General features: G+C 41.9%; 1 protein-coding gene across 1 annotated transcript; it reads left to right on the plus strand.

Annotated features, from left to right (window-relative positions):
* Window positions 1-674: 674 nt before the first annotated feature.
* LOC121584748 (RING finger protein 10) lies at window positions 675-22,744 on the plus strand. Its single transcript, XM_041900833.2, has 17 exons — window positions 675-1,237; window positions 17,090-17,274; window positions 17,541-17,746; window positions 17,834-17,924; window positions 18,091-18,275; window positions 18,401-18,537; window positions 18,775-18,929; window positions 19,066-19,194; window positions 19,293-19,533; window positions 19,653-19,786; window positions 19,898-20,015; window positions 20,125-20,226; window positions 20,328-20,465; window positions 20,652-20,743; window positions 20,917-20,974; window positions 21,147-21,311; window positions 21,401-22,744. Exons 1-17 carry the CDS (start codon window positions 1,072-1,074, stop codon window positions 21,472-21,474), a joined length of 2,376 nt encoding a protein of 791 aa, XP_041756767.2. The 5' UTR covers window positions 675-1,071; the 3' UTR covers window positions 21,475-22,744.
* Window positions 22,745-24,356: the final 1,612 nt, after the last annotated feature.

Raw genomic sequence — 24,356 nt, forward strand, 5'->3', positions numbered from 1 at the left:
GTCAAAACGTCACGCCAGGGTAAGCCTACACAAAACAAAGCCCATATTTGAAGTGTTTCTAAAATCCACAATGGATAAAATGAATGGTGGAAAAAAATATTGGAACCATTTCAGTATTTGACCGCTAGGTTTTATGGGTATTATGAAGGGTCCACTGCAGGGCTCAAACAGAGCTTGTAGTCTTAAAACCTCTGGTTCGTTCAGCCATTCCTATGGGGAAAAGAATAGGGTTTTGGGATAAACACCAAAAATAAGGCCGGAGGTTAACTGAGGCTTAGGAGATCTTATACTTTTTGTTCTATGAGATAATATTAACATTACCTTTATGTTTTGAAGCCTTTGTGTTTTTTTTAATTACATAAATGTTTCAAATTTCACAAAAAGTGACATTAGCTGATGGAGATGATCTTATAGTAAACAACGTATAAGATCTCCTATATGCCTGTGTTTACCACATACGTTATTTACAGCGTTTATCCAAAAACCCTATAAAAACTAAATTTATTTTCCCATAGGCTTTGTACATCGAACTATTGCAGAGTTAGCGCCTACAAAAAGACGGCATAACTATTGCTCTCTATTCTCCTAACCTGCCATGTTAATAATTAACGTTAGCTACTGATGAGTTAGAAAATGTTGGGTTTTTACTACGTTTCCCACAATCCCTCCCCGTACAAAAGAACAACACGCAGATTTCATCTGGGTCTCTATGGTTCCTGTTTGGCGACCTGTCGCCATTACGATCATATATTTTTTGGGGGGAAACGGCACAATTGTCCGTTTTCCAGAGTTTGGAGAACGGTTAACGCCTTGTTGGGGCCAAGTGTTTCCCAGATCGCGAAAAAGCTCAACTTTACGGGGTCTTGGCCCCACGGTGTGAGCCTTCGTTTTCGCTTCCTACACAGCCTCCATTACTGAGACGCCTAAATTGTGTCTCTATTTTTCTCTGCTTGTTTAGTTGTCAATATGTCGCCGTGATGGAGTCTCCGTGTTTGACAGAAATGAATCAGGGCCTTCGCCGCCTGACCCGCAGTCGCAACAACCCGCTCTCCTCTCCCTTTGCCCCATTTAATGCTAGAGAACTCGGACGCTCTCTCCCCGGAGCTCGGCCTAAATACCTATCGCAGAAAGGAGACAACCATGGAGAAGAATCCAAACAGCAATGCCAACAGCAACAAGGTTCCGCCCCGTTCGAGTTCTACAGGCCCAACAGCTGGCGAATCTAAATCGAAAACAGGTGAACATTAATCAATAATTAGAACCAAATCCTAGGTAATCTTTCCTGGCTGGTTTAGCTACCCATCTAACGTTCGCTTAGCTTGCTAAATAGTTAGCTAGCCAAGCACGTTGCAGGGCCTAGTAGTGGTGCATGGTTTGTTTACTTGATATGGGAGATGACGTACCTTGACAGAACGTGTGCGTTCGTAAATTCGCTCTGGCTATCTACTCTGATTTCAGAGCACTCGTCTGAGTGTGCCAGAGCTCAGAATAACTGAGGAATTTACGAACGCTCAACACCCGTTGAATATGGCAGGTGTCAGGAAACGTCGGCAAAAAAGCGTAATTAAATTGTTGCCAGCAGCACAGTTAGTCACCAACGCTCTGGATAACATAACAGCCTAACCAGCTCAGCTAGGGAGAGTAAAATGGCCAGTGAGGTGTTCTCTCATTTGTCTGGAAGTAGTTAGCTTGGGTGCTAACTACTATTCCAGGAATACCTGGAATAGTATAAAGTAATCCTTCTACCCCCCCTCCCCCCTCCCCCCCATAAAAAAATGAAGAAAAGTGGTTGTCCCACTGGCTATCATAAGTTGAATGCACCAATTTGTAAGTCGCTCTGGATAAGAGCATCTGCAAAATAATGTAAATGTGCTGCCGTTGTGAGGTCAGAACTCTTGGATCAACCCTACTCCTCAGACAGAGCGTCCAGTGTAAAAACGCTCTGAATTTACAAGCTCACTCCAGATTGAATTTACGAACACACCCAACATTGACACATTCACCAAGATTCCGATGCATAAATTAAGGATATATATACAGACAGACAGACTACCAGTCAAAGTTTGGACACACCTACTCATTCAAGTGTTTTTCTTTATTTTTAGTATTTTATACATTGTAGAATAATAGTGAAGACAAACTATGAAATAACACATGGAATCATGTAGTAAACAAAAAAGTGTTAAACAAATCAAAATATATTTTATATTTGAGATTCTTCAAATAGCCACCCTTTGCCTTGATGACAGCTTCATGAGGTAGTCACCTGGAATGCATTTCAATTAATTCTTAAAAGTTAATTTGTGGAATTTCTTTCATCAATGCGTTTGAGCCAATCAGTTGTGTTGTGACAAGGTAGGGGGGTATACAGAAGATAGCCCTATTTGGTAAAAGACCAAGTCCATATGGCAAGAACAGCTCAAATAAGCAAAGAGAAACGACTGTCCATCAATACTTTAAGAAATGAAGGTCAGTCAATCCAGAACATTTCAAGAACTTTGAAAGTTTCTTCAAATGCGGTTGCAAAAACCATCAAGCGCTATGATGAAACTGGCTCGCCACAGGAAAGGAAGACCCAGAGTTACATCTGCTGCAGAAGATAAGTTCATTAGTTACCAGCCTCAAAAATTGCAGCCCAAATAAATGCTTCACAGAGTTCAAGTAACAGACACATCTCAAAATCAACTGTTCAGAGGAGAATGTGTGAATCAGGCCTTCATGGTCGAATTGCTGCAAAGAAACCCCTACTACAGGACACCAATAATAAGAAGAGACTTGCTTGGGTCAAGAAACACGAGCAATGGACATTAGACCGGTGGAAATCTGTCCTTTGGTCTGGAGTCCAAATTAGACATTTTGGTTCCAACTTCCGTGTCTTTGTGAGACGCAGAGTAGGTGAAGGGATGATCTCCGCATGTGTGGCCTCCCGAGTAGCGCAGTGGTCTAAGGCACTGCATCGCAGTACTAGCTGTGCCACTAGAGATCCTTGTTCGAATCCAGGCTCTGTCGTAGCCGGCCGCGACCGGGAGACCCATGGGGCGGCGCACAATTGGCCCAGCGTCATCCAGGGTAGGGGAGGGAATGGCCGGCAGGGATGTAGCTCAGTTGGTAGAGCATGGCGTTTGCAACACCAGGGTTGTGGGTTCGATTCCCACAGGGGGCCAGTATGGAAAAAATATATATATAATAATGTATGCACTCACTAACTGTAAGTCGCTCTGGATAAGAGCGTCTGCTAAATGACTAAAATGTAAATGTAGTTCCCACCGTGAAGTATAGAGGAGGAGGTGTGATGGTGTGGGGGTGCTTTGGTGACACTGTCTGTGATTTATTTAGAATTCAAGGCACACGTAACCAGCATGGCTACCACAGCATTCTGCAGTGATACTCCTTCCCACCTGGTTTGGGCTTAGTGGGACTATCATTTGTTTTTTAACAGGACAATGACCCAACACACCTCCAGGCTGTGTAAGGGCTATTTTACCAAGGAGGAGAGTGATGGAGTGCTGCATCAGATGACCTGGCCTCCACAATCCCCCGACCTCAACCCAATTGAGATGGTTTGGGATGAGTTGGACTGCAGAGTGAAGGAAAAGCCGCCAACAAGTGCTCCGCATATGTGGGAACTCCTTCAAGACTGTTGGAAAAGCATTCCAGGTGAAGCTGGTTGAGAGAATGCCAAGAGTGTGCAAAGCTGTCATCAAGGCAAAGGGTGGCTACTTTGAAGAATCTAAAATATATGTTATTTAATAGTTTTGATGTCTTCACTATTATTCTACAATGTAGAAAATAGTAAAAATAAAGAAAAACCCTTGAATGAGATGGTGTGTCCAAACTTTTGATTGGTACTATATATATATATATATATCTCAGTGAGGGGAAAAAAGTATTTGATCCCTTGCTGATTTTGTACGTTTGCCCACTGACAAAGAAATTATCAGTCTATAATTTTAATGGTAGGTTTATTTGAACAGTGAGACAGAATAACCCCCTCTCAATCAGAAAGATTTCTGGCTCCCAGGTGTCTTTTATACAGGTAACGAGCTGAGATTAGGAGCACACTCTTAAAGGGAGTGCTCCTAATCTCAGCTTGTTACCTGTATAAAAGACACCTGTCCGCAGAAGCAATCAATCAATCAGATTCCAAACTCTCCACCATGGCCAAGACCAAAGAGCTCTCCAAGGATGTCAGGGACAAGATTGTAGACCTACACAAGGCTGGAATGGGCTACAAGACCATCGCCAAGCAGCTTGGTGAGAAGGTCACAACAGTTGGTGCGATTATTCGCAAATGGAAGAAACACAAAAGAACTGTCAATCTCCCTCGGCCTGGGGCTCCATGCAAGATCTCACCTCGTGGAGTTGCAATGATCATGAGAACGGTGAGGAATCAGCCCAGAACTACACGGGAGGATCTTGTCAATGATCTCAAGGCAGCTGGGACCATAGTCACCAAGAAAACAATTGGTAACACACTACGCCGTGAAGGACTGAAATCCTGCAGCGCCCGCAAGGTCTCCCTGCTCAAGAAAGCACATATACAGGCCCGTCTGAAGTTTGCCAATGAACATCTGAATGATTCAGAGGAGAACTGGGTGAAAGTGTTGTGGTCAGATGAGACCAAAATCGAGCTCTTTGGCATCAACTCAACTTGCCGTGTTTGGAGGAGGAGGAATGCTGCCTATGACCCCAAGAACACCATCCCCACCGTCAAACATGGAGGTGGAAACATTATGCTTTGGGGGTGTTTTTCTGCTAAGGGGACAGGACAACTTCACCACATCAAAGGGACGATGGACAGGGCCATGTACCGTCAAATCTTGGGTGAGTACCTCCTTCCCTCAGCCAGGGCATTGAAAAATGGGTCGTGGATGGGTATTCCAGCATGACAATGACCCAAAACACACGGCCAAGGCAACAAAGGAGTGGATCAAGAAGAAGCATATTAAGGTCCTAGAGTGGCCTAGCCAGTCTCCAGACCTTAATCCCATAGAAAATCTGTGGAGGGAGCTGAAGGTTCGAGTTGCCAAACGTCAGCCTCGAAACCTTAATGGCTTGGAGAAGATCTGCAAAGAGGAGTGGGACAAAATCCCTCCTGAGATGTGTGTAAACCTGGTGGCCAACTACAAGAAACGTCTGACCTCTGATTGCCAACAAGGGTTTTGCCACCAAGTACGAAGTCATGTTTTGCAGAGGGGTCAAATACCGATTTCCCTCATTAAAATGCAAATCAATTTATAACATTTTTGACATGTGTTTTTCTGGATTTTTTTGTTGTTATTCTGTCTCTCACTGTTCAAATAAACCTACCATTTAAAATTATAGACTGATCATGTCTTTGTCAGTGGGCAAACATACTAAATCAGCAGGGGATCAAGTAGTTTTTTCCCTCACTGTATATATCTATCTATCAATGAATAATACTGATATCTAACCACAGGTTAACTATTGTTCAGGTGGGCTGTTTCATAACTACAATATTAATCTAGTTATTCAAAGTGTCTGTTTCATGCATACAAAGTGTTCATTTAGAGTGCTCACTGAACTCCAGAGGCTGGTGGAGTTAAAAGTGAACTAGCCCAATAATGGACTAAAGCAGCCTTACATTACTCCTTATAGGCCAAGGACCTTACATGTTCTGTTTAGAGGGGAATTGTTCTGGAAGCCAAAACAGCCAAATACTCCATCTAAATGTGAATCGATTCTCAATTGCGTTAAGGTTCTAGAAACAGAAAGCCCTCTACATAAAGCCCTTTGGCTTTCCTGGCTATATGCTGGAAAGCCAACGTTCCAACAGCTGGGCCTAAAATAGTGTATAAGAGATCATACAAAATATTTTGCTGTGACTCATGTGGATGATGTTAAAAATATTTGTTGGTCTGATGTGATTAATAAGGAGCATCCAGACGCTGCACTTTGATGAATTTATGAAATTGCTTCTTACAATTATTGATAAACAAGCACCTGTTAAGAAACTGACTGTTAGAACTGTTAAGGCTCCATGGATTGATGAGGAATTGAAAAACTGTATGGTTGAAAGAGATGAGGGCAAAAGGAGTGGCTAATAAGTCTGGCTGCACATCTGACTGGCTGACTTACTGCAAATTTGAGAAATTATGTGACTAAACTCAACAAAAGAAGAAGGAACAGTATTAAAAAGTTCTTTAAATGAAATTATGGGCAGAAAGACAAATTCAACTACATCTTTCATCAAATCAGATCAGGCTTATTCTTCACAAAACCATTTTGATGTTGCCAATTATTTTAATGACTACTTCATTGGCAAAGTGGGCAAACTTAGGCAGGAAATGCCAACAACTAACAGCGAGCCATCCTATTCATGCATAAAAAAACTAATAATGAAAAGCATTGCAAGTTTGAATTTTGTAATGTTAGTGTGGGAGAGGTGGAAAAATTATTATCGATCAATAATGACAAACCTCCTGGCATTGACAACATAGATGGAAAGCTACTGAGGATGGTAGCTGACTCTCTAGCCACTCCTATCTGTCTTTTCTTTAATCTGAGCCTAGAAGAAAGGCTTTGTCCTCAGGCCTGGAGGGAAGCCAAAGTCATTCCGCTACCCAAGAGTGGTAAAGCGGCCTTTACTGGTTCTAACAGCAGACCTATAAGCTTGCTGCCAGCTCTTAGCAAACTGTTGGAAAAAATTGTGTTTTACCAAATACAATGATATTTCTCTGTAAACAAATTAACAACAGACTTTCAGCATGCTTATAGAGAAGGGCACTCAACATGTACTGCACGAACACAAATGACTGATGATTGGTTGAAAGAAATTGATAAGAAGATGATTGTGGGAGCTGTACTGTTAGATTTCAGTGCAGCCTTTTGATATTATTGACCATAACCTGTTGAGAACTTATGTGTTATGGCTTTTCAACCTCTGCCATATCGTGGATTCAGAGCTACAGTTGAAGTTGGAAGTTTACATACACTTAGGCTGGAGTCATTAAACCTAATTTTTCAACCACTCCACAAATTTCTTGTTAACAAACTATAGTTTTGGCAAGTCGGTTAGGACATCTACTTTGTGCAAGACACAAGTAATTTTTTCAACAATTGTTTACAGATGGATTATTTCACTTATAATTCACTGTATCACAATTCCAGTGGGTCAGAAGTTGACATACACTAAGTTGACTGTGCCTTTTAAACCGCTTAGAAAATTCCAGAAAATGATGTCATGGCTTTAGAAGCTTCTGATAGGCTAATTGACATCATTTGAGTCAATTGGAGGTGTACCTGTGGATGTATTTCAAGGCCTACCTTCAAACTCAGTGCCTCTTTGCTTGACATCATGGGAAAATCAAAAGAAATGGTAGACCTCCAAGTCTGGTTCATCCTTGGGAGCAATTTCCAAATGCCTGAAGGTACCACGTTCATCTGTACAAACAATAGTACGCAAGTATAAACAGCATGGGGCTACGCAGCCGTCATACCGCTCAGGAAGGAGACGCGTTCTGTCTCCTAGAGATGAACGTACTTTGGTGCGAAAAAGTGCAAATCAATCCCAGAACAACAGCAAAGGACCTTGTGAAGATGCTGGAGGAAACAGGTACAAAAGTATCTATATCCACAGTAAAACGAGTCCTATATCGACATAACCTGAAAGGCCGCTCAGCAAGGAAGAAGCCACTGCTCCAAAACCGCCATTAAAAAGCCAGACTACGGTTTGCAACTGCACATGGGGACAAACATCGTACTTTTTGGAGAAATGTCCTCTGGTCTGATGAAACAAAAATAGAACTGTTTGGCCATAATGACCATTGTTATGTTTGGAGGAAAAAGGGGGTAACTTGCAAGCCAAAGAACACCATCCCAACCGTGAAGCACGGGGGTGGCAGCATCATGCTGTGGTGGTGCTTTGCTGCAGGAGGGACTGGTGCACTTCACAAAATAGATGGCATCATGTGGAAGGAAAATTATGTGGATATATTGAAGCAACATCTCAAGACATCAGTCAGGAAGTTAAAGCTTGGTCGCAAATGGGTCTTCCAAATGGACAATGACCCCAAGCATACTTCCAAAGTTGTGGCAAAATGGCTTAAGGACAACAAAGTAAAGGTATTGGAGTGGCCATCACAAAGCCCTAACCTCAATCCTATAGAAAAGTTGTCTGCAGAACTGAAAAAGCGTGTGCGAGCAAGGAGGCCTACAAACCTGACTCAGTTACACCAGCTGTATCAGGAGGAATGGGCCAAAATTCACCCAACTTATTGTGGGAAGCTTGTGGAAGGCTACCTGAAACGTTTGACCCAAGTTAAACTATTTAAAGGGAATGCTACCAAATACTAATTGAGTGTATGTAAACTTCTGACCCACTGGGAATGTGATGAAATAAATAAAAGCTGAAATAAATCATTCGCTCTACTATTATTCTGACATTTTACATTCTTAAAATAAAGTGGTGATCCTAACTGACCTAAGGCAGGGAATTTTTACTTGGATTAAATGTCAGGAATTGTGAAAAACTGAGTTTAAATGTATTTGGCTAAGGTGTATGTAAACTTCCGACTTCAACTGTATCTATCTAATAGAACTCAAAGGGTTTTCTTTTAATGAAAGCTTCTCTAATGTCAAACATGTAAAGTGTGATGTACCGCAGGGCAGCTCTCTAGGCCCTCTACTCTTTTCTATTTTTACCATTGACCTACCCCTGGCATTAAACAAAGCATGTGTGTCCATGTATGCTGATGATTCAACCATATGTGACTGACCGGCTCGATTCCATATTATGTAGCAAAATTGGAAAGTTTTTTTATATTTTATTTTTTACATTGGATAAAAGTAGAGACTCAGAGCTAGAAAATGGTATATCATACACTACAGGTGAGGAACAATGGGAAAGTAATTCTGCTTTGAAAGTTGATAAACTTGTAACCTCACTTGAGAAAATGGCCCTCGAATGTTTTGGTACCTACTGGAGAGCTCTTCTTTGTCTACACCCATTCAGCATCGTTCACACCCTTTTTAAGCTTTAGCCCCACCCATCTCTTTAAGGATTCACATGTGAGGCTATGTGCTAAACAACCAAAGATTTCAAGACTAAAGGCTGGTTTATACTACAGGTGTGTTCGTAAATTTAATCTGGAGTGCCAGAGTGTGCTCTGGGCTTTCGTAAACTCAGTGTTGTCAGATTGGCCGTTCGTAAATTCAGAGCGTTTCGCTCTCGGAGCGCACACTGGACGCTCTAGCCGAAAAGTAGGGTTGATCCGAGCGTTCTGACCTAACAGCAGTCAAGCACCCAAGCTAACATTGGCTAGCTTGCTAGCTACTTCCAGACACAAATGAGAGAACAGCTCACTGACCATTTTACTCGCCATAGCAGAGCTGGTTAAGCTGTTTTTATGTTTATCCAGAGCGTTGATGACTGCAACTGTGCTGCTGGCAACAATTTAATTACACTTTTTTTGCCAACGTTTACTGACACCGACCATATTCAACGGGTGTTGAGCGTTTTGTAAATGTGTCAGTTATTCTGCGCTCTGGCACACTCAGACTAGTGCTCTGAAATCAGAGTAGATAGCCAGAGCGAATTTACCTACGTCTATCGACAGTTGTTGCAGTGACATCATAAACATTTTATTGAAATAGTTACTTGCATAGTGGAGTCTTTTGTTTAGACATGTAGCTAGCTAGCTAAACAATGAACCATTATCCCAACTCATAACGTTACTACCCTGCATGAATCTGCAGGTAGCTAACCAACCAGGTTCTATGTTAGCTAGCTAACATTAGGCTATAAATAGCAATGCAAATAACTCTGAGATACGAATAATATTACTACACAGATCATACACTTTAACTTGAAATAAAAACAACTTTCTGACAAAATTAGAAATGTGTAATATCTGAAAATGTAGCTAGCTAGACTCTCTTACCCGTATACATGGATGGACGCTTCTCCCTATCTGTCACGGATGCCATGGTTGCCCTTACTTTAAAGATGTAATCCGGAGCCTTCTGTGTTCTCTTTTCGACTCCGTCTGCATATTTGCAATCAAACGGCAGAATTTACTCCATCTCCTTAGCTATCATACTCCAATTCCACTGATTTCAAAACTCGGTCCTCCATAAAGTGGAGAGCAACACTTATACAATTCTACTACGTGATATCTTTCAAAAAAGCTGCGTTAGAAAGGATTTCCTACACATACTGACCAGCTCATATTATAGACAGAAACATGCTACATAGCAGACCAATCTGAACTCATCTCTCGGCATGTCCAGCCCACTCATTATCTCAGCCAATCATGGATAGCGGGAAGGTTGCTGTCTTTTTTTCCATGGCTAAACCAACTAGGCTCGTAATTTAACAATTTTATTCGTATTTACAGATGGCATACAAGTTTGTTATTAAGGCACATGAAAGTTCACATGTTCCAGAAGGCATTTCTGCCAAAAAACACATTTTGATTTAAAAAAAAGTTTACGTTCAAATCGCGCTCCTGTGAAGTAGTGACGTGCGACATACACCTAGTTTCCTGAAACAAGTCACATATTACGCATCAGCAACCACAGCTAATGAATTCACTGAAACCCTTAACAAAGAGTTGCAGTCTGTTATGGAATGGGTGGCTAGTAATAAACTCGTCCTGAACATCTCTAAAACTAAGAGCATTGAATTTGGTACAAATCATTCCCTAAGTTCTAGGCCTCAGCTGAATCTGGTAATGAATGGTGTGGCTGTTGAACAAGTTGAGGAGACTAAATTACTTGGCGTTACCTTAGATTGTAAATGGTCATGGTCAAAACATATAGATTCAATGGTTGTAAAGATGGGGAAAGGTCTGTCCGTTTTTTTTTTTTTTTTTTTACCCCATATGTAACTCTGTGTTGTTTTTGTTGCACTACTTTGCTTTGTCTTGGCCAGGTCGCAGTTGTAAATGAGAACCTGTTCTCAACTGGCTTACCTGGTTAAATAAAGGTGAAATAAAATAAAAATAAAAATAAAGAGATGCTCTGCTTTTTTGACACCACACTCCAAAAAGCTAGTTCTGCAGGCTCTAGTTTTGTCTAATCTTGATTATTGTCCAGTCGTGTGGTCGAGTGCTGCAAGGAAAGACCTAGTTAAGCTGCAGCTTGCCCAGAACAGAGCGGCACGTCTTGCTCTTCATTGTAATCAGAGGGCTGATATAAATACTATGGATGCCAGTCTCTTTTGGCTAAGAGTTGAGGAGAGGCTGACTGCATCACTTCTTCTTTTTAGAAGAAACATTGTTGAAAATCCCTAATTGTTTGCGTAGTCAACTTACACACAGCACTGATACACACACTTACCCCACCAGACATGCCACCAGGGGTCTTTTCACAGTCCAGAACAAATTCAAGAAAGTGTACAGTATTATATAGAGTCATTATTGCATGGAACTCCGTTCCATCTCATATTGTTCAAATAAACAGCAAACCTGTTTTCAAAAAACAGATAAAGCAACACCTCACGGCACAACACCTCTCCCCTATTTGACCTAGATAGTTTGTATGTATTGATATGTAGGCTACGTGTGGTATGTATGTATGTAGTTCTGTCCTTGAGCTGTTCTTGTCTATTAATGTTCTGTATTATGTCATGTTTTGTGTGGACCCCAGGAAGAGTAGCTGCTGCTTTTGCAACAGCTAATGGGGATCCTAATAAAATACCAAAATACATCAAAATAATTTCACAAATGCAAAAAATATACACTTACTGTACACTGTTTTAAAACAGTTGCAGCCAACAGTATTTTTTTGTGACAACACGTTGGTAGCGTCAGTCTTCAGTTTACACACAGGTGTTCGGACATGCAGATGGCTAATTGGCACAGGTACGCTTCTGTCTGTTTTCCGTAAACAAGCGCTGTAACATCGAAATATGGCCGTCTGGGTGTCCTAACCCTATAAAGGTGAGTAGTAATTTTAACATTTTTTAGAAGAAGAAGAAAAAATCTCGCTGATATGAAAGATACGTTCCTTATGTTTCCATAACTGTACAGCGAGCAATGCGTTTTAACGTTAGGAGCTAGTGTTGGGGCTCTTAACAAAACTCCCCCCGGCCAAAATATACTATCGTCAATAGGCGCTAAGGTAGTTAGCGTCTATGAATTGTGTAAAAGTGAGCTATAAAGGCCTTAGACAGTGGAGGACACATCTAATTTCAGCATTGTAGATTGTCTCTATTTGCCATTCATTTGTGATTGAGGCATATCCCAATAACAGGAGCTACACAACAGGTCCAACAACTCCTGACAAACTTTGATTTTTGAGTGATCTATCACTTTAAATGTATGCAATTATGAGATGAGTTGACTTGCTCTGGCTTGTGCTGATAAGTCCACACAGCCCACCCTGTGCTAGTCATGTGGGTTCTAAATATCAGCTTGCACAGTTTGCTCAACAATGTTAACTTTGTCTTGGAAATTTTGAAAATGAGAGGATTTTGTTTACTTTTCACCAATAGGCCTTTCTGTATTGTTGTCTTTTAGATACAGTGCCTTCAGAAAGTATTCACCGCTTGACTTTTTCCACATTTTGTGTTTACAGCCTGAATTTTAAATGGATTAAATTGAGAGAAAAAATGTCACTGGCCTACACACAATACCCCATAATGTCAAAGTGGAATTATGGTTGTAGAAAATATTACAAATTAATACAAAATTAAAAGCTACTGACCAATACTGCAAAAGAAATTGGCAAATCAATTGTGTGTAGGCCAGTGACAAAATAATCTGTTATGTTTGGGGCAAATGCAACACATTACATTTACATTTTAGTCATTTAGCAGACGCTCTTATCCAGAGTGACTTACAGTTAGTGAGTGCATACATTTTTCATACTGGCTAAGTACCACTCTCCATATTTTCAAGCATAGTCGTGGCTGCATCATGTTATGGGTATGCTTGTAATAGTTAAGGACTAGGGAGTTTTCAGGATAAAAAAGAAACGGAATGGAGATAAGCACAAGGCAAAATCCTAAAGGAAAACCTTGTTCAGTCTGCTTTCCACAGACACTGGGAGACAAATTCACATTTAAGCAGGACAATAACCTGAAACACAAGGACAAATCTACACTGGAGTTGCTTACCAAGAAGATGGTGAATGTTCCTGAGTGGCCGAATTACAGTTTTGACTTATCTGCTTAAATCTATGGCAAGACTTAAATGGTTGTCTAGCAATGATCGACAACCAATTTGACAGAGCTTGAAAGTCTTGAAAATAATAAAGGGCAAATGTTGTACAATCAAGGTGTGCAAATCTCTTAGACTTATCCAGAAAGACTCACAGCTGTAATCGCTGCCTAAGGTGATTCTAACATGTATTGACTCAGGGGTGTGAATACCTATGTAAATTAGACATTTATGTATTTCATTTTCAATACATTTGCAAAAATTTCTAACGCATTTTCACTTTGTCATTATGGGCTATTGCGTGTAGATGGGTGAGAAACATATATTTAATCAATTTTGAATTCAGGCTGTAACACAACAAAATGTGGAATAAGTCAAGGGGTATGAATACTTTCTGAAGGCACTAGGTATTTCGTACAACAGTAATAATATCAGCAAGATCTTCATAATCTTCACCCCTTGATTGATTTGCAAGCTGGTACCCGTTGTTTCGTACTTTACATGAGAGTGCCTCAGGGAAATGGTGAGCATGAGAAAGGCAGATAAGCAATGCAAATAGAATGCATTCAGGGTGGGAAATTCACTTTTGGGTCCACCAGCCACTGTGGCAGGTAGATAAAAATAAAATAAATCTACCAGCCACTCCGATTTTTTTTTTACCAGCCACTATTTTTTTCCCTCCGTAGTTACACCAAAAATCACAAAAAAAGGATGAACATGCTTTGTTTCAAAAACCAATCAATGTATTACTAGTAAGAAGTAATGGGGTATATTGCTTAGTTTCATTTTCTGTGACCTGTGTCTTAACCAATGTATGGTAAAATAAATAATTTACAGTGACTTTGGAAAATATTCAGACCCCTTGACTTTTTCCACAACATTTCTTGTGTTACAGCCTTATTCTAAAATTAAATCGTTTTTTTCCTCATCAATCTACACACTACCCCATAATGACAAAGCAAAAACAGGTTTTTATAAATAAAAATTTTAAAAATCACATTTACATAAGTATTCAGACCCTTTACTCAGTACTTTGTTGAAGCACCTTTGGCAGCGATTACAGCATCAAGTCATCTTGGGTATGACGCTACATGCTTGGCACACCTGTATTTGGGGAGTTTCTTCCATTCTTCTCTGCAGATCCTCTCAAGCTCTGTCAGGTTGGATGGGGAGCGTCGCTGCACAGCTGTTTTCAGGTCTCCAGAGATGTTCAGTCGAGTACAAGTCCGGGCTCTGGCTGGGCCACTCAAGGACATTCTTGTCCCGAAGCCACTCCTGCGTTGTCTTTGCCGTGTGCTTAGGGTCGTTGTCCTGTTGGAAGGTGAACCTTTGCCCCAGTCTGAGGTCCTGAGCGCTTTTCATCAAGGATTTCTCTGTACTTTTGCTCCGTTAATCTTTGCCTCTATCCTGACTAGTCTCCCAGTCCCTGCTGCTGAAAAACATCCCCACAGCATGATGCTGCCACCACCATACTTAACCATAGGGATGGTGCCAGGTTTCCTCCAGACATGACATTTGGCATTCAGGCCAAAGAGTTCAATCTTGGTTTCATCAGACCAGAGAATCTTGTTTCTCATGGTCTTGAGTCCTTTAGGTACCTTTTGGCAAACTCTAAGCAGGCTGTCATGTGGCTTCCATCTGGCCACTCTACCATAAATGCCTAATTGGTGGAGTGCTGCAGAGATGGTTGTCCTTCTGGAAGGTTCTCCCATCTCCCCAGAGGAACTCTAGAGCTCTGTCAGAGTGACCATCGGGTTCTTGGTCACCTCCCTGACCAAGGCCCTTCTCCCCCGATTGCTCAGTTTGGCCGGGCGGCCAGCTCTAGGAAGAGTCTTGGTGGTTCCAAACTTATTCCATTTAAGAATGATGGAGGCCACTGTGTTCTTGGGGACCTTCAATGCTGCGGACATTTTATGGTACCCTTCCCCAGATCTGTGCCTGGACACAATCCTGTCTCGGAGCTCTACGGACAATTACTTCGACCTCATGGCTTGGTTTTTGCTCTGACATGCACTGTCACCTGTGGGACCTTTTTATATAGACAGGTGTGCCTTTCCAAATCATGTCCAATCAATTGAATTTACCACAGATGGACTCCAATCAAGTTGTAGAAACATCTCAAGGATGATCAATGGAAACGGGATGCACCTGAGCTCAATTTTGAGTCTCATGCAAATACTTATGTAAATAAGGTATTTCTGTTAAATTTTGTATACATTTGCAAACATTTTTAAAACCTGTTTTCGCTTTGTCATTATGGGTTGTTGTGTGTAGATTGAGGGGAAATAATTAATGTAATCAATTTTAGAACAAGGCTGTAACAAAATGTGAGAAAAGTAAAGGGGTCTGAATACATTCCGAATGCACATTCTAGTCGCCAATGACTAAATCTACCTGCATTTGGCGGGTGTTAATTTCCAATCCTGAATGCAGTGTTTCCCATATAGATGGGTTGGTTGTTTAACAACTAGTAAGCTATATTTAGTCTCCAATGTATATTGAAAACATAAATACATTTGCATAATGAGCACTTCTCTCTCAAATACATCGTTACAGTTGTTGGTTAGCTAGCTAGCGAATTTTTGCCATATTAGCATTGACTTGAAATCAGTCAAAACTCCTCAAAACAAGACATGGTATCAAGAACAATATGAAACGAGACACCTTACAATTCCCCACATGGCAGTTTCTTGTCATTATTGCCTGCAATCTGGCCATACAGAATCACAGCAAAACGCTGACTTCTGCCCCATTGACACGCACACAATGTTTTCATGACGTTGTCAGCCAACCCATCTATATTCATCTAGCAGCTGCAGGCAGCAACTGCAAAAAATATGATTTTTGAAAATAATTTGTGATAAATCGTTTTCAGTGTGAACTTAAACATCTAAAACCAGATATAAAATATGTCAAAGATAATGGACCTATATGTTTTTATTAGATGAGAGCACTAAAAAGCATGGCATGGGGCCCCCATTGATTTTATGTTTGCGTCGCTAAAATAGCATAAAAACACGGCATAAGGCATGGCCAAATTTGTAGAATTGCAGGAAATTGACGTTAAACCTGTATATTTTCCTCTCGGGCCCCATGGCAAAATGTGTAGAAAAGAGTGGTGAGGAGGCGACTTCACCATACATTTTCTTGATTTAGGGTTCACTAAAACATCATTTTAAGCTTTGTTTTACTATTGACCGTTACAGCTGATTTCAGGATTGTATATTGATTCACTCTCTTTAAATAGAAGTAATCTGATTTTGATTTGTTTGTCTGAATTGTTCAGTCAACCTTTTCGCTGCCAGCTCCTGATATCCAGGCATAAAAACTTCAATCTGTCTCCTGAATAAGTTTTCGTCCTCATTGCCAAATCTCCTTTGCTAGTTATACAATCATGTAACTAAGAAATTAGCTGGAAAGAAAATAATGTATTGTTTTGTTGAATAGTCATGACTGGTTTGAGATCTGTCGTAAGACGCGGATCCAAGTTCAGTTGAGAGATCCACCAGCGTCTTTGGCGTAAGGTTAGCTGGACGTTTCTGACTGGTCTTGGAACTGTGACAACGGACAGCCTCTCCCCGCTTGGCTTGATGGGATATGTAGTGATTTTTGCCAACACAGCCAGATATGTACAGTCTTGTTTCCTTAAAGTTTTTTAAACTGACTATCGTTTTTGTTGAGGTAAATCGGACGTTTATTAATATAATGCGTAATCGAGGAATGTCAGGAGTTAATTGACACGAGAAAACTAGAGAATAGTAACTCTACAGAGCGCAATGACTACAATGAATGGCTAAATTACTTTCGGACATGAAGGGTCCGCAGAGTTCCTCACCACTCTATTGCAGGAAACTGGCTTTAAAACACGCAAACTGTGCCAGCATTGCTGAAAAAAATCCTAGAGGAAACACTGGAATCCTGCTAGAATGATAACTCTCCATATTGTCCCCTTTCATTCTCCCCAGATGGTAAGAATAATGGAAGCTCTAAGCGCTACAGCCGCAAGCGAGAGCCCTCCCTTCCCAAGAGTGAAAGTTTCCCTGGCCCTCGTCGCACCAATTCACAGAAAAGCAAGAATTTTGACAAGAGACCCACCCAGAGAGGTGAAGCCCGGCAGTATGGCATTACAGGTGGAGGAAGACGCGAAGAGGTGAGCTTTCGCAAGACTTTACTTTTTAAAAAATCCTTGTTTGGATATGAAAAGAGAGCTTAGTTAAGTCCTATATTTGTATATTCCCACTGATTGTATTAATATCAATATAATAGCACTTATTGACAAATTAATGGTAGAATTATTTGAGTCACTGAAGGGTAGAAACAAGGCAGCATCAACCCACATACATCTAACTGGAATATTATTATTCCTACCTGTGATTCAGGAAAGTCAGGCTCTAATTTTCTTCTCCCTTCCCCCAGGTAGCAGAGTGCCGCCGGGCCGAGTTCAGCCCAGCTCAGTTTTCTGGACCCAAAAAGATCAGTCTGAACCACTTGCTCAACTTCACGTTTGAGCCTCGTGGGGGCCATGGTGGCCTAGTAGGAGAGAAACACTCATGCTGGGGCCGCCGCAACAAGTGGGGCCACAAGCATAAGCCCTTCAACAAGGAGCTTTTCCTGCAGGCCAAGTGAGCTCCCGATCAATTCAGTCTACTTTGTACAGTATGAATTGTTAGGTTGGTATTTATTAACTAATTGGTCTCCTTTTGCCTTAGCTGCCAGTTTGTGGTGACTGATGACCAGGACTACAATGCTCACCTCACTGACCCAGACACTCTGGTGAACTGGGACTGTGTGCAGCAAGTGGTAAGTTCCATTTACATTTACGTCATTTAGCAGACGCTCTTATCCAGAGCGACTTACAAATAGGTGCATTCACCTTATAGCCAGTTCCATACACCAGCCCTCTCTTACGCTTGAAATCTCCATGTCTAATTAGACTTTTAATGCAAATATTATTTACCCCCTCCAGCGCATCTACAGTCATGAGGTTCCCTCCTGCCCCATCTGCCTCTACCCCCCTGTAGCGGCCCATATCACCCGCTGTGGCCACATCTTCTGCTGGCCATGCATGCTGCACTACCTGTCTCTCAGTGACAAGAGCTGGTCCAAGTGCCCCATCTGTTATGAGGCTGTACACTCTGACGACCTCAAAAGGTTAGAGAGAGAGAGCGATGTTAAACAGCCTTATTAGAACATTCTGTATCGCAACCTTTGGGAAATAAAATATTATGGTTGAAAATGGTTAGTAACATGCTCTATCCCCTCATACCTCACTGCAGTGTGGTTGCAATGGAGACCAGGCAGTATGCAGTTGGTGACCTCATCACCATGCGCCTAATGCGGAGGGAGAAGGGGGCTCTGGTGGCCATGCCCACCTCCCAGTGGGTGAAGGTGGAGGAGCCTATTTGCTTTGGAGGTGAGAAATTTTCACGGTCTTAATATCCAGTGACTTACAGTTAGTGCATCCATCTTAAGGTATCTAGGTGAGACAACCACATCAGTCATAGTAAGTACATTTTCCCTCAATAAGACAAGTGTTAGTGCAAAGAAGGCAAGGTTGGAGGATGATGATGACCAAATGTTTACCATATACCTGTGTTTGTGGTATGGTATATGTGAGTTTTTTTGACATGGCTGTACCCCTGTGTTGTAGATGTGCATCTGAGCCCGTACTCCAAGCTGCTGCTTGCCTCTCAGGAGCAGGTGCTGGGCCTGGTGGCTGAGGAGAAGGTCGTTTTGCAGGCTCAGCTCACCCAGGAGGAGGATGCCACAGCCTGCTTCATCCAGAGCGCCTTGTGCAATCTCCAGGTAACACTGACCAACTAGCAGCTTTTTAATTTAAAACACAGGCTGTGTCTACTGTATTGTTACTCAAACTTAGTTCAAGTCATATAGGCCTAGATGGCATGAACTAACCCCATCTCTTTCCTCTGCTGTGGTCCAGGAGCGAGAGGAGGCTCTGCTGAAGCACCAGAAGGCATGTACTAAGAACAACTTGAACCTGTCAAGTCTCACTCTGGCAGACCCCCCCTCCCCTGAGGAGGAAGTGGTGACCACCTTCAGTAGTACCAAAGTAAGTGTTGTCATTTATAACCCCTTTCTGTAACGTTACTCTCCAAACTCGCCCTTGTTATTGGCTCTGAGAGATTCTCCATGTTTTGCTATTTCCAGCCGGTGCTGCAGTACTCCTCTGCATTTGATGATGAGGTAGCAGAGGAGGACCCAGATGAGGCCCCTGGTAAGGAACCAGAGCTCCCTGAAGGGCTCCTGGAGAGCGTGCTGGAGGAGTCCACTGAGGCCTCTGGGGATGCAGCTCCAGAGACCCAGCCTGCAGAGGAGAACCCTCCCAGCCAGGCTGAAACAGTGCGCCCCCAAACCTCAGAGCATGGACCCTCCTACTACTTCTACCAAGGTAGGATACCCTTTAGCAAAATGTCTTTATCAGTGTCTCTCCACACAATACCTACCTTGTCATCTATATTGTAATCAAAAGTCCAGTCTCTGTACTTACTCCTTTCCTTCTCCCTTCAGCGGAGGACTGCCAGCAGATGTTTTTGCACCCAGTGAACGTGCGCTGTCTGCTGCGTGAGTACGGCAGCCTGGAGGCCAGCCCTCACGCCATCACTGCCACTGTGGTGGAGATCGAGGGGCAAACTATCACAGAGGTAAGTGATTTAGATCTGTAACATACTACTTAAGTATGTTTATTCATGGTAATGTACCAAGACTTCTGTTTCTTCTGGCTCATTTCATTGTTTTGATTCTCTTGGCTAAAGGAGATTCGCCGTCGACACCGCTACCTGGCTCACCTGCCGCTCACCTGTGAGTTCGGCATCTGTGAGCTGGCCCTGCAGCCTCCCACCCTGTCCAAAGAGACCCTGGACAGCTTTGCAGGTTAGATATCCTAACACGCACACACATAATGTATTCATGGGTTGCTGCAGTACTACTCCTCAAATCCAAATCTTCTTTCTCCTTCTCTCGTCACTCTTATCTGACTCAGATGACTTGGAGAAAAGAAAGCGTCTTAGACAAAAGAAAGCAAGGGATGAGAAGCGCAGGGAGAGGCGTATCGAAATGGAGGAGAACAAGAAGCAGGGGAAATGTGAGTACATTTTACTTTTGGTTGTTTCTCAATGTATAATGTGTAACTAAAAACCTGTGGTCAGATGGGGTATCTTAAGTTGACAGTTTTCTCTCTCTCAGATCCAGAGGTACATATTGGGCTGGAGAATTTTCAGCAGTTCCCGGCGTTTGGGTCCCCACCTCACAATGGCAGTCCACCAGTGTACCCTGAATTTCTGTTGGCCCCTCCCTCATTCCTCAGCAGCAGCCCTGTCTCTGGTGAGACCAGCTCTTTCAACTGTCCTTAATTTTGATAAGTTTGGAAATGTTAGTGTTCCCGTCTTATCGACTCAAGATATTTTGTGACATGGAATTCATATTTTGGACAAAATATAGCACATTACAAACAGTGCCTTGGAAGTGTGAGCCTTGTAAACTGAAAACACAATTTCCCTCTTGTTGCAGATGGGCTGATGTTCCCCAGTCTGAGTGGACACAGCCCTGTGCACAGCGTGGGCAGTGTGGAGGATGACTCTCAATGCATGTCGTTCGCTCAGGTCTGTTAGCCTAACTCATTAATTTACTCACTCCTACATGTATTATTTTCATTACGGACTGATTACCTTGGATGTCGGGATGTATCACAACTTTTGGATATGGACAATATAGACCAGTAATAGACAATTTGTATGACATTCTCTCTCATCATCCCTTATTCTCCCCTGTATAGATGCTGAGAGATGGGAAAGCCAGGGCAGATGCTGGGCCATGGACCACCTCCAAGAAAGGTGACAACTACTTGTCTAAATCCTTCATTTCTCCTCAGTGCCTGTTAGTACTTGCTCAAATCAGTTGGCCAGACAAGTATTGTCAGCTGAAACTGATATTGGACAATGGAGTGTCAATAATGGGCAGTGTTGGACCATGTTTGACTCCACTTTTTCTGTGCCGCTCCCTCAGACATGCTGCTGGCTCCTCCAGTGGCAGACAGCGATGGAGAGAGTGATGGAGGGAGTAACCGTGTCCCAGTTCCCAGCTTCCAGAACTCTTTCAGCCAGGCCTTCGAGGAGGCACTCCTGCAGCACCACGGTCCAACTGCTCCACCCCAGCTGGTGGTCATCCCTGGTCAGTATTTCACTGTCTTTGCTTGTGAGTGATGCCTTATTTATGGAGTTAGAAGACTGCATACTCATCTCTTCCTCACTCTCTTTCAGAGGAAAAGGGAGGGAAAAAGAAGAAGAAGAAACAGAAGCTTCTGTTCAGCACCTCCATGGTTCACACAAAGTAGACTACACTGAAGTTGAAACTTCTCCCTTTACCCTCACTTTTTTTATTTGATCCATCTCCTGCTATCACTCTGTCATTTTTCCATGCAGCTCTATTTTAGAATTATAAGCAATGGAGAAAGTGTTTAGTATGTAGCCAAAGTAAGTAATACCTCCATCACAGTCCCACTCACTATTTCTTCACTGGAACACCATGCAATTGGTTTATTATGTATTCTACAATAATGCAGGCGCGCAAAGATTTTTTCCACGTCTAAGATTTTGTCATAGACACATACTTTGGGGTTAGACTGATCAGTTTACCATAGTAGAATCTACTTAGGGTTGATTTAGAATGGAATAGGTTTAAGGGGTGCATTTTATTGGGGTAGCAGTCAGACAGCTGTAGGTACGTTACACCCAATGAACCCTTCACAGATTTTCAATCCCGAGTCCAAACACTGTCAGCCCTGAATTTGATATTTTAAACACATTTCTACCTAACTAACTGGTAAAAGGCAGAAGCTGACACACACCTAAAACATTTTTAGAGGTGCAGACTGGGTAAACTATAAAAATAAAGATGCACACTCTGTTCCCAAACATTTTAATGGGTATAGTAACCAACGTTTCAGCATTGCCGAAACATTGGCTGCTCTACCCATTGAAATGTTTGGGAGCATAATTGGTGTGCAACTTTATTTTTATACTAAACTAACAAAAACTCTTCCATTGAAAGTTGTATGTTATATTTGAGCACCACTCAGAGATGGCCTGAACATAGCAGAACCTCTCTCTATGCATGAGTCTGATTCTCATACCGGTCTGGAGGAAGTGCAAGGAATACAGTGTAGCTTGTATTAAAGAAAGGCTTGAAAATATGTGTGTTGGTGGCTGAGAAATGCACTGTAGACCTTGTTTGATTTATTAGACCATGCATATGCAGTTTCTTTGCTCTGTTCATTTTTCCCCATCTACCACAAGCATTTTTCCTTTTTCTTGCTCTGTAGAGCCAGTTTTCGGTCTAATTTGTAACATTGGCACTTTACCCCCTGGTTTCAATTCAGTATTGCAAATATATTTTGTGTGAAGCTAGAGATTTGCAGACGTTTGATTGCTTTCTATATAAGGAGTGAAAGGGTGGGATTTAAAGATACTATAGAAGTTTTGTTTGAAGGTTATTTTATTGACCTTTTTGATTATTTTGGAAGTTTATAGTGAACATGAAATAGGCTTACATTAATGTTCAACTGGCCTGACATTGGAATTAATAAAGGATTATGCACAAGCAAACTAATTGTCTGGATATTTTTGGTATTGCAGCAACATGAGAGGGTATTGATGCGCCATTGTACTAGGTAACAAAAATGTAACTAGGAGGAATGAGTTGATTTATGAAAAATGTATCGGAGTTGAAAATGTCCCTAATCAGAACCTACCCATACATTTACATCTCACCTGTCGCAGACCGTGTCAGTGTAGTAATGAAAACATTCCACACGGAGGGACACCATTCTGTACCTACCAACTTGTAGCTAGCAGGCAGCCAGCCAACTACAGTATCAAAACAAATCCCTCACCTCTACTACCAAGTTGGAGTGAGCCAGGCGGCAAGGGTGTGAGGAGAGAAAAGTAAGTCAACTAGTTACAGATAGCTATGAACTCAACTTTTTTTAAATAGCTAGTTTCAAATGTATCTATTGAAAGCTCATGTCTCCGAATAGCTGCGATTCAAGAAATACTTTTGTTGACATTTGGTGCTGGGAGTCTCCCAGCACAATGTCAAAAGACAATTATTGGTTGAATCGCAGCTAGTCTCCGAACAACCTGGCTACTAGTGTGTTCGCAACAGGTTTGCCACTGCCTGACTGATATACCATTTCCCACACCGCAGAGCGATTGACTGAGACTTGGTTGAAGAAAATAATTAGGTCCTTGAGGAAAGGTGCGGATAAACTCGACAGGTGGATGGATTTCTCAGTGAAGTAAGTTCATTTACCGTCCACTCCTGTATTAACGTTAGCTAGCTAACGACTAAACGCTGATACGGGATAATAGTTCACACCAGCCAGGTTTTGTTGCTAGATACTCAGCTGGCGGTCAGTATCTATCCAATGATTGTTTAAACTAATCGATTCACATAAAACGCAGGGATACGCATGGCTAAGTTGGTAAGTAAGCTAGCAGCTAACGTTAGCTACTGTAGCTAGCTACATTGAGCTAATTGTCATATAGCTAGCTAAGTACTAGCTAATAATACTACGCTACGTATCTCTTACTAGTTGGTATTTTTCTCCTTCTCTGATCCTCATGGTTTCACATTTGCTAGATAATATTGTAATGTTTTGTTAACTCAGCGTCTATTGACTTGAGTCAGACTAGTTAGCTAGCTCCGACTAGCCAGTTAACGTTACTAGCTATGTTCTGACATAGATAAGACTCACTACTCGTTTGCTAACTTTTTGCAAAATTACATGAGATGCATTTCAAATAATTGATTCAGGATCGCATGTAGCAAGTGTTACATCAAAGGCAGTTTCAAAACTTGGCTAAAAGTTGGTTAGCCTACATTTTCTTTGTGCTCATGCGGTGGTGCGTAGCAGTTGCGCTAACGTTAGTTAACCATCTAACGAATAACGTTAGAGAACGTGTCTGGTCAAGACGACTGGCCGCCGAATTAAGTATCATAATGCATGATGTTATATAACTTTCTGGGCAATGAACTATCATCGATCTGACAGAATAAGAGTGAACAAGCTAATAGACAAATAATCTCACCCTTATTTTCTACACCACCATACTACTAGTCTCACACAGCAACTTCTGTATTCATAGCTAGGTTCAAGTGTTGCTTAGTCTTTGTTCACGTAACACAGTTTGGGAAGTATTTTGTCCTCTGCAAAAC

The sequence above is a fragment of the Coregonus clupeaformis genome, chromosome 16 (genome assembly GCF_020615455.1).
Source record: "Coregonus clupeaformis isolate EN_2021a chromosome 16, ASM2061545v1, whole genome shotgun sequence".
NCBI lineage: Eukaryota > Metazoa > Chordata > Actinopteri > Salmoniformes > Salmonidae > Coregonus > Coregonus clupeaformis.

Bases quoted from the DNA above. Each gene is read 5' to 3' on its own strand.
- LOC121584748 (XM_041900833.2), top strand. From the start codon at position 1,072: ATGCTAGAGAACTCGGACGCTCTCTCCCCGGAGCTCGGCCTAAATACC. The intron at 17,275-17,540 runs GTGAGCTTTCGC...CCCTTCCCCCAG, and splicing joins GTGGAGGAAGACGCGAAGAG to GTAGCAGAGTGCCGCCGGGC. The intron at 19,534-19,652 runs GTAGGATACCCT...TTCTCCCTTCAG, and splicing joins CTCCTACTACTTCTACCAAG to CGGAGGACTGCCAGCAGATG.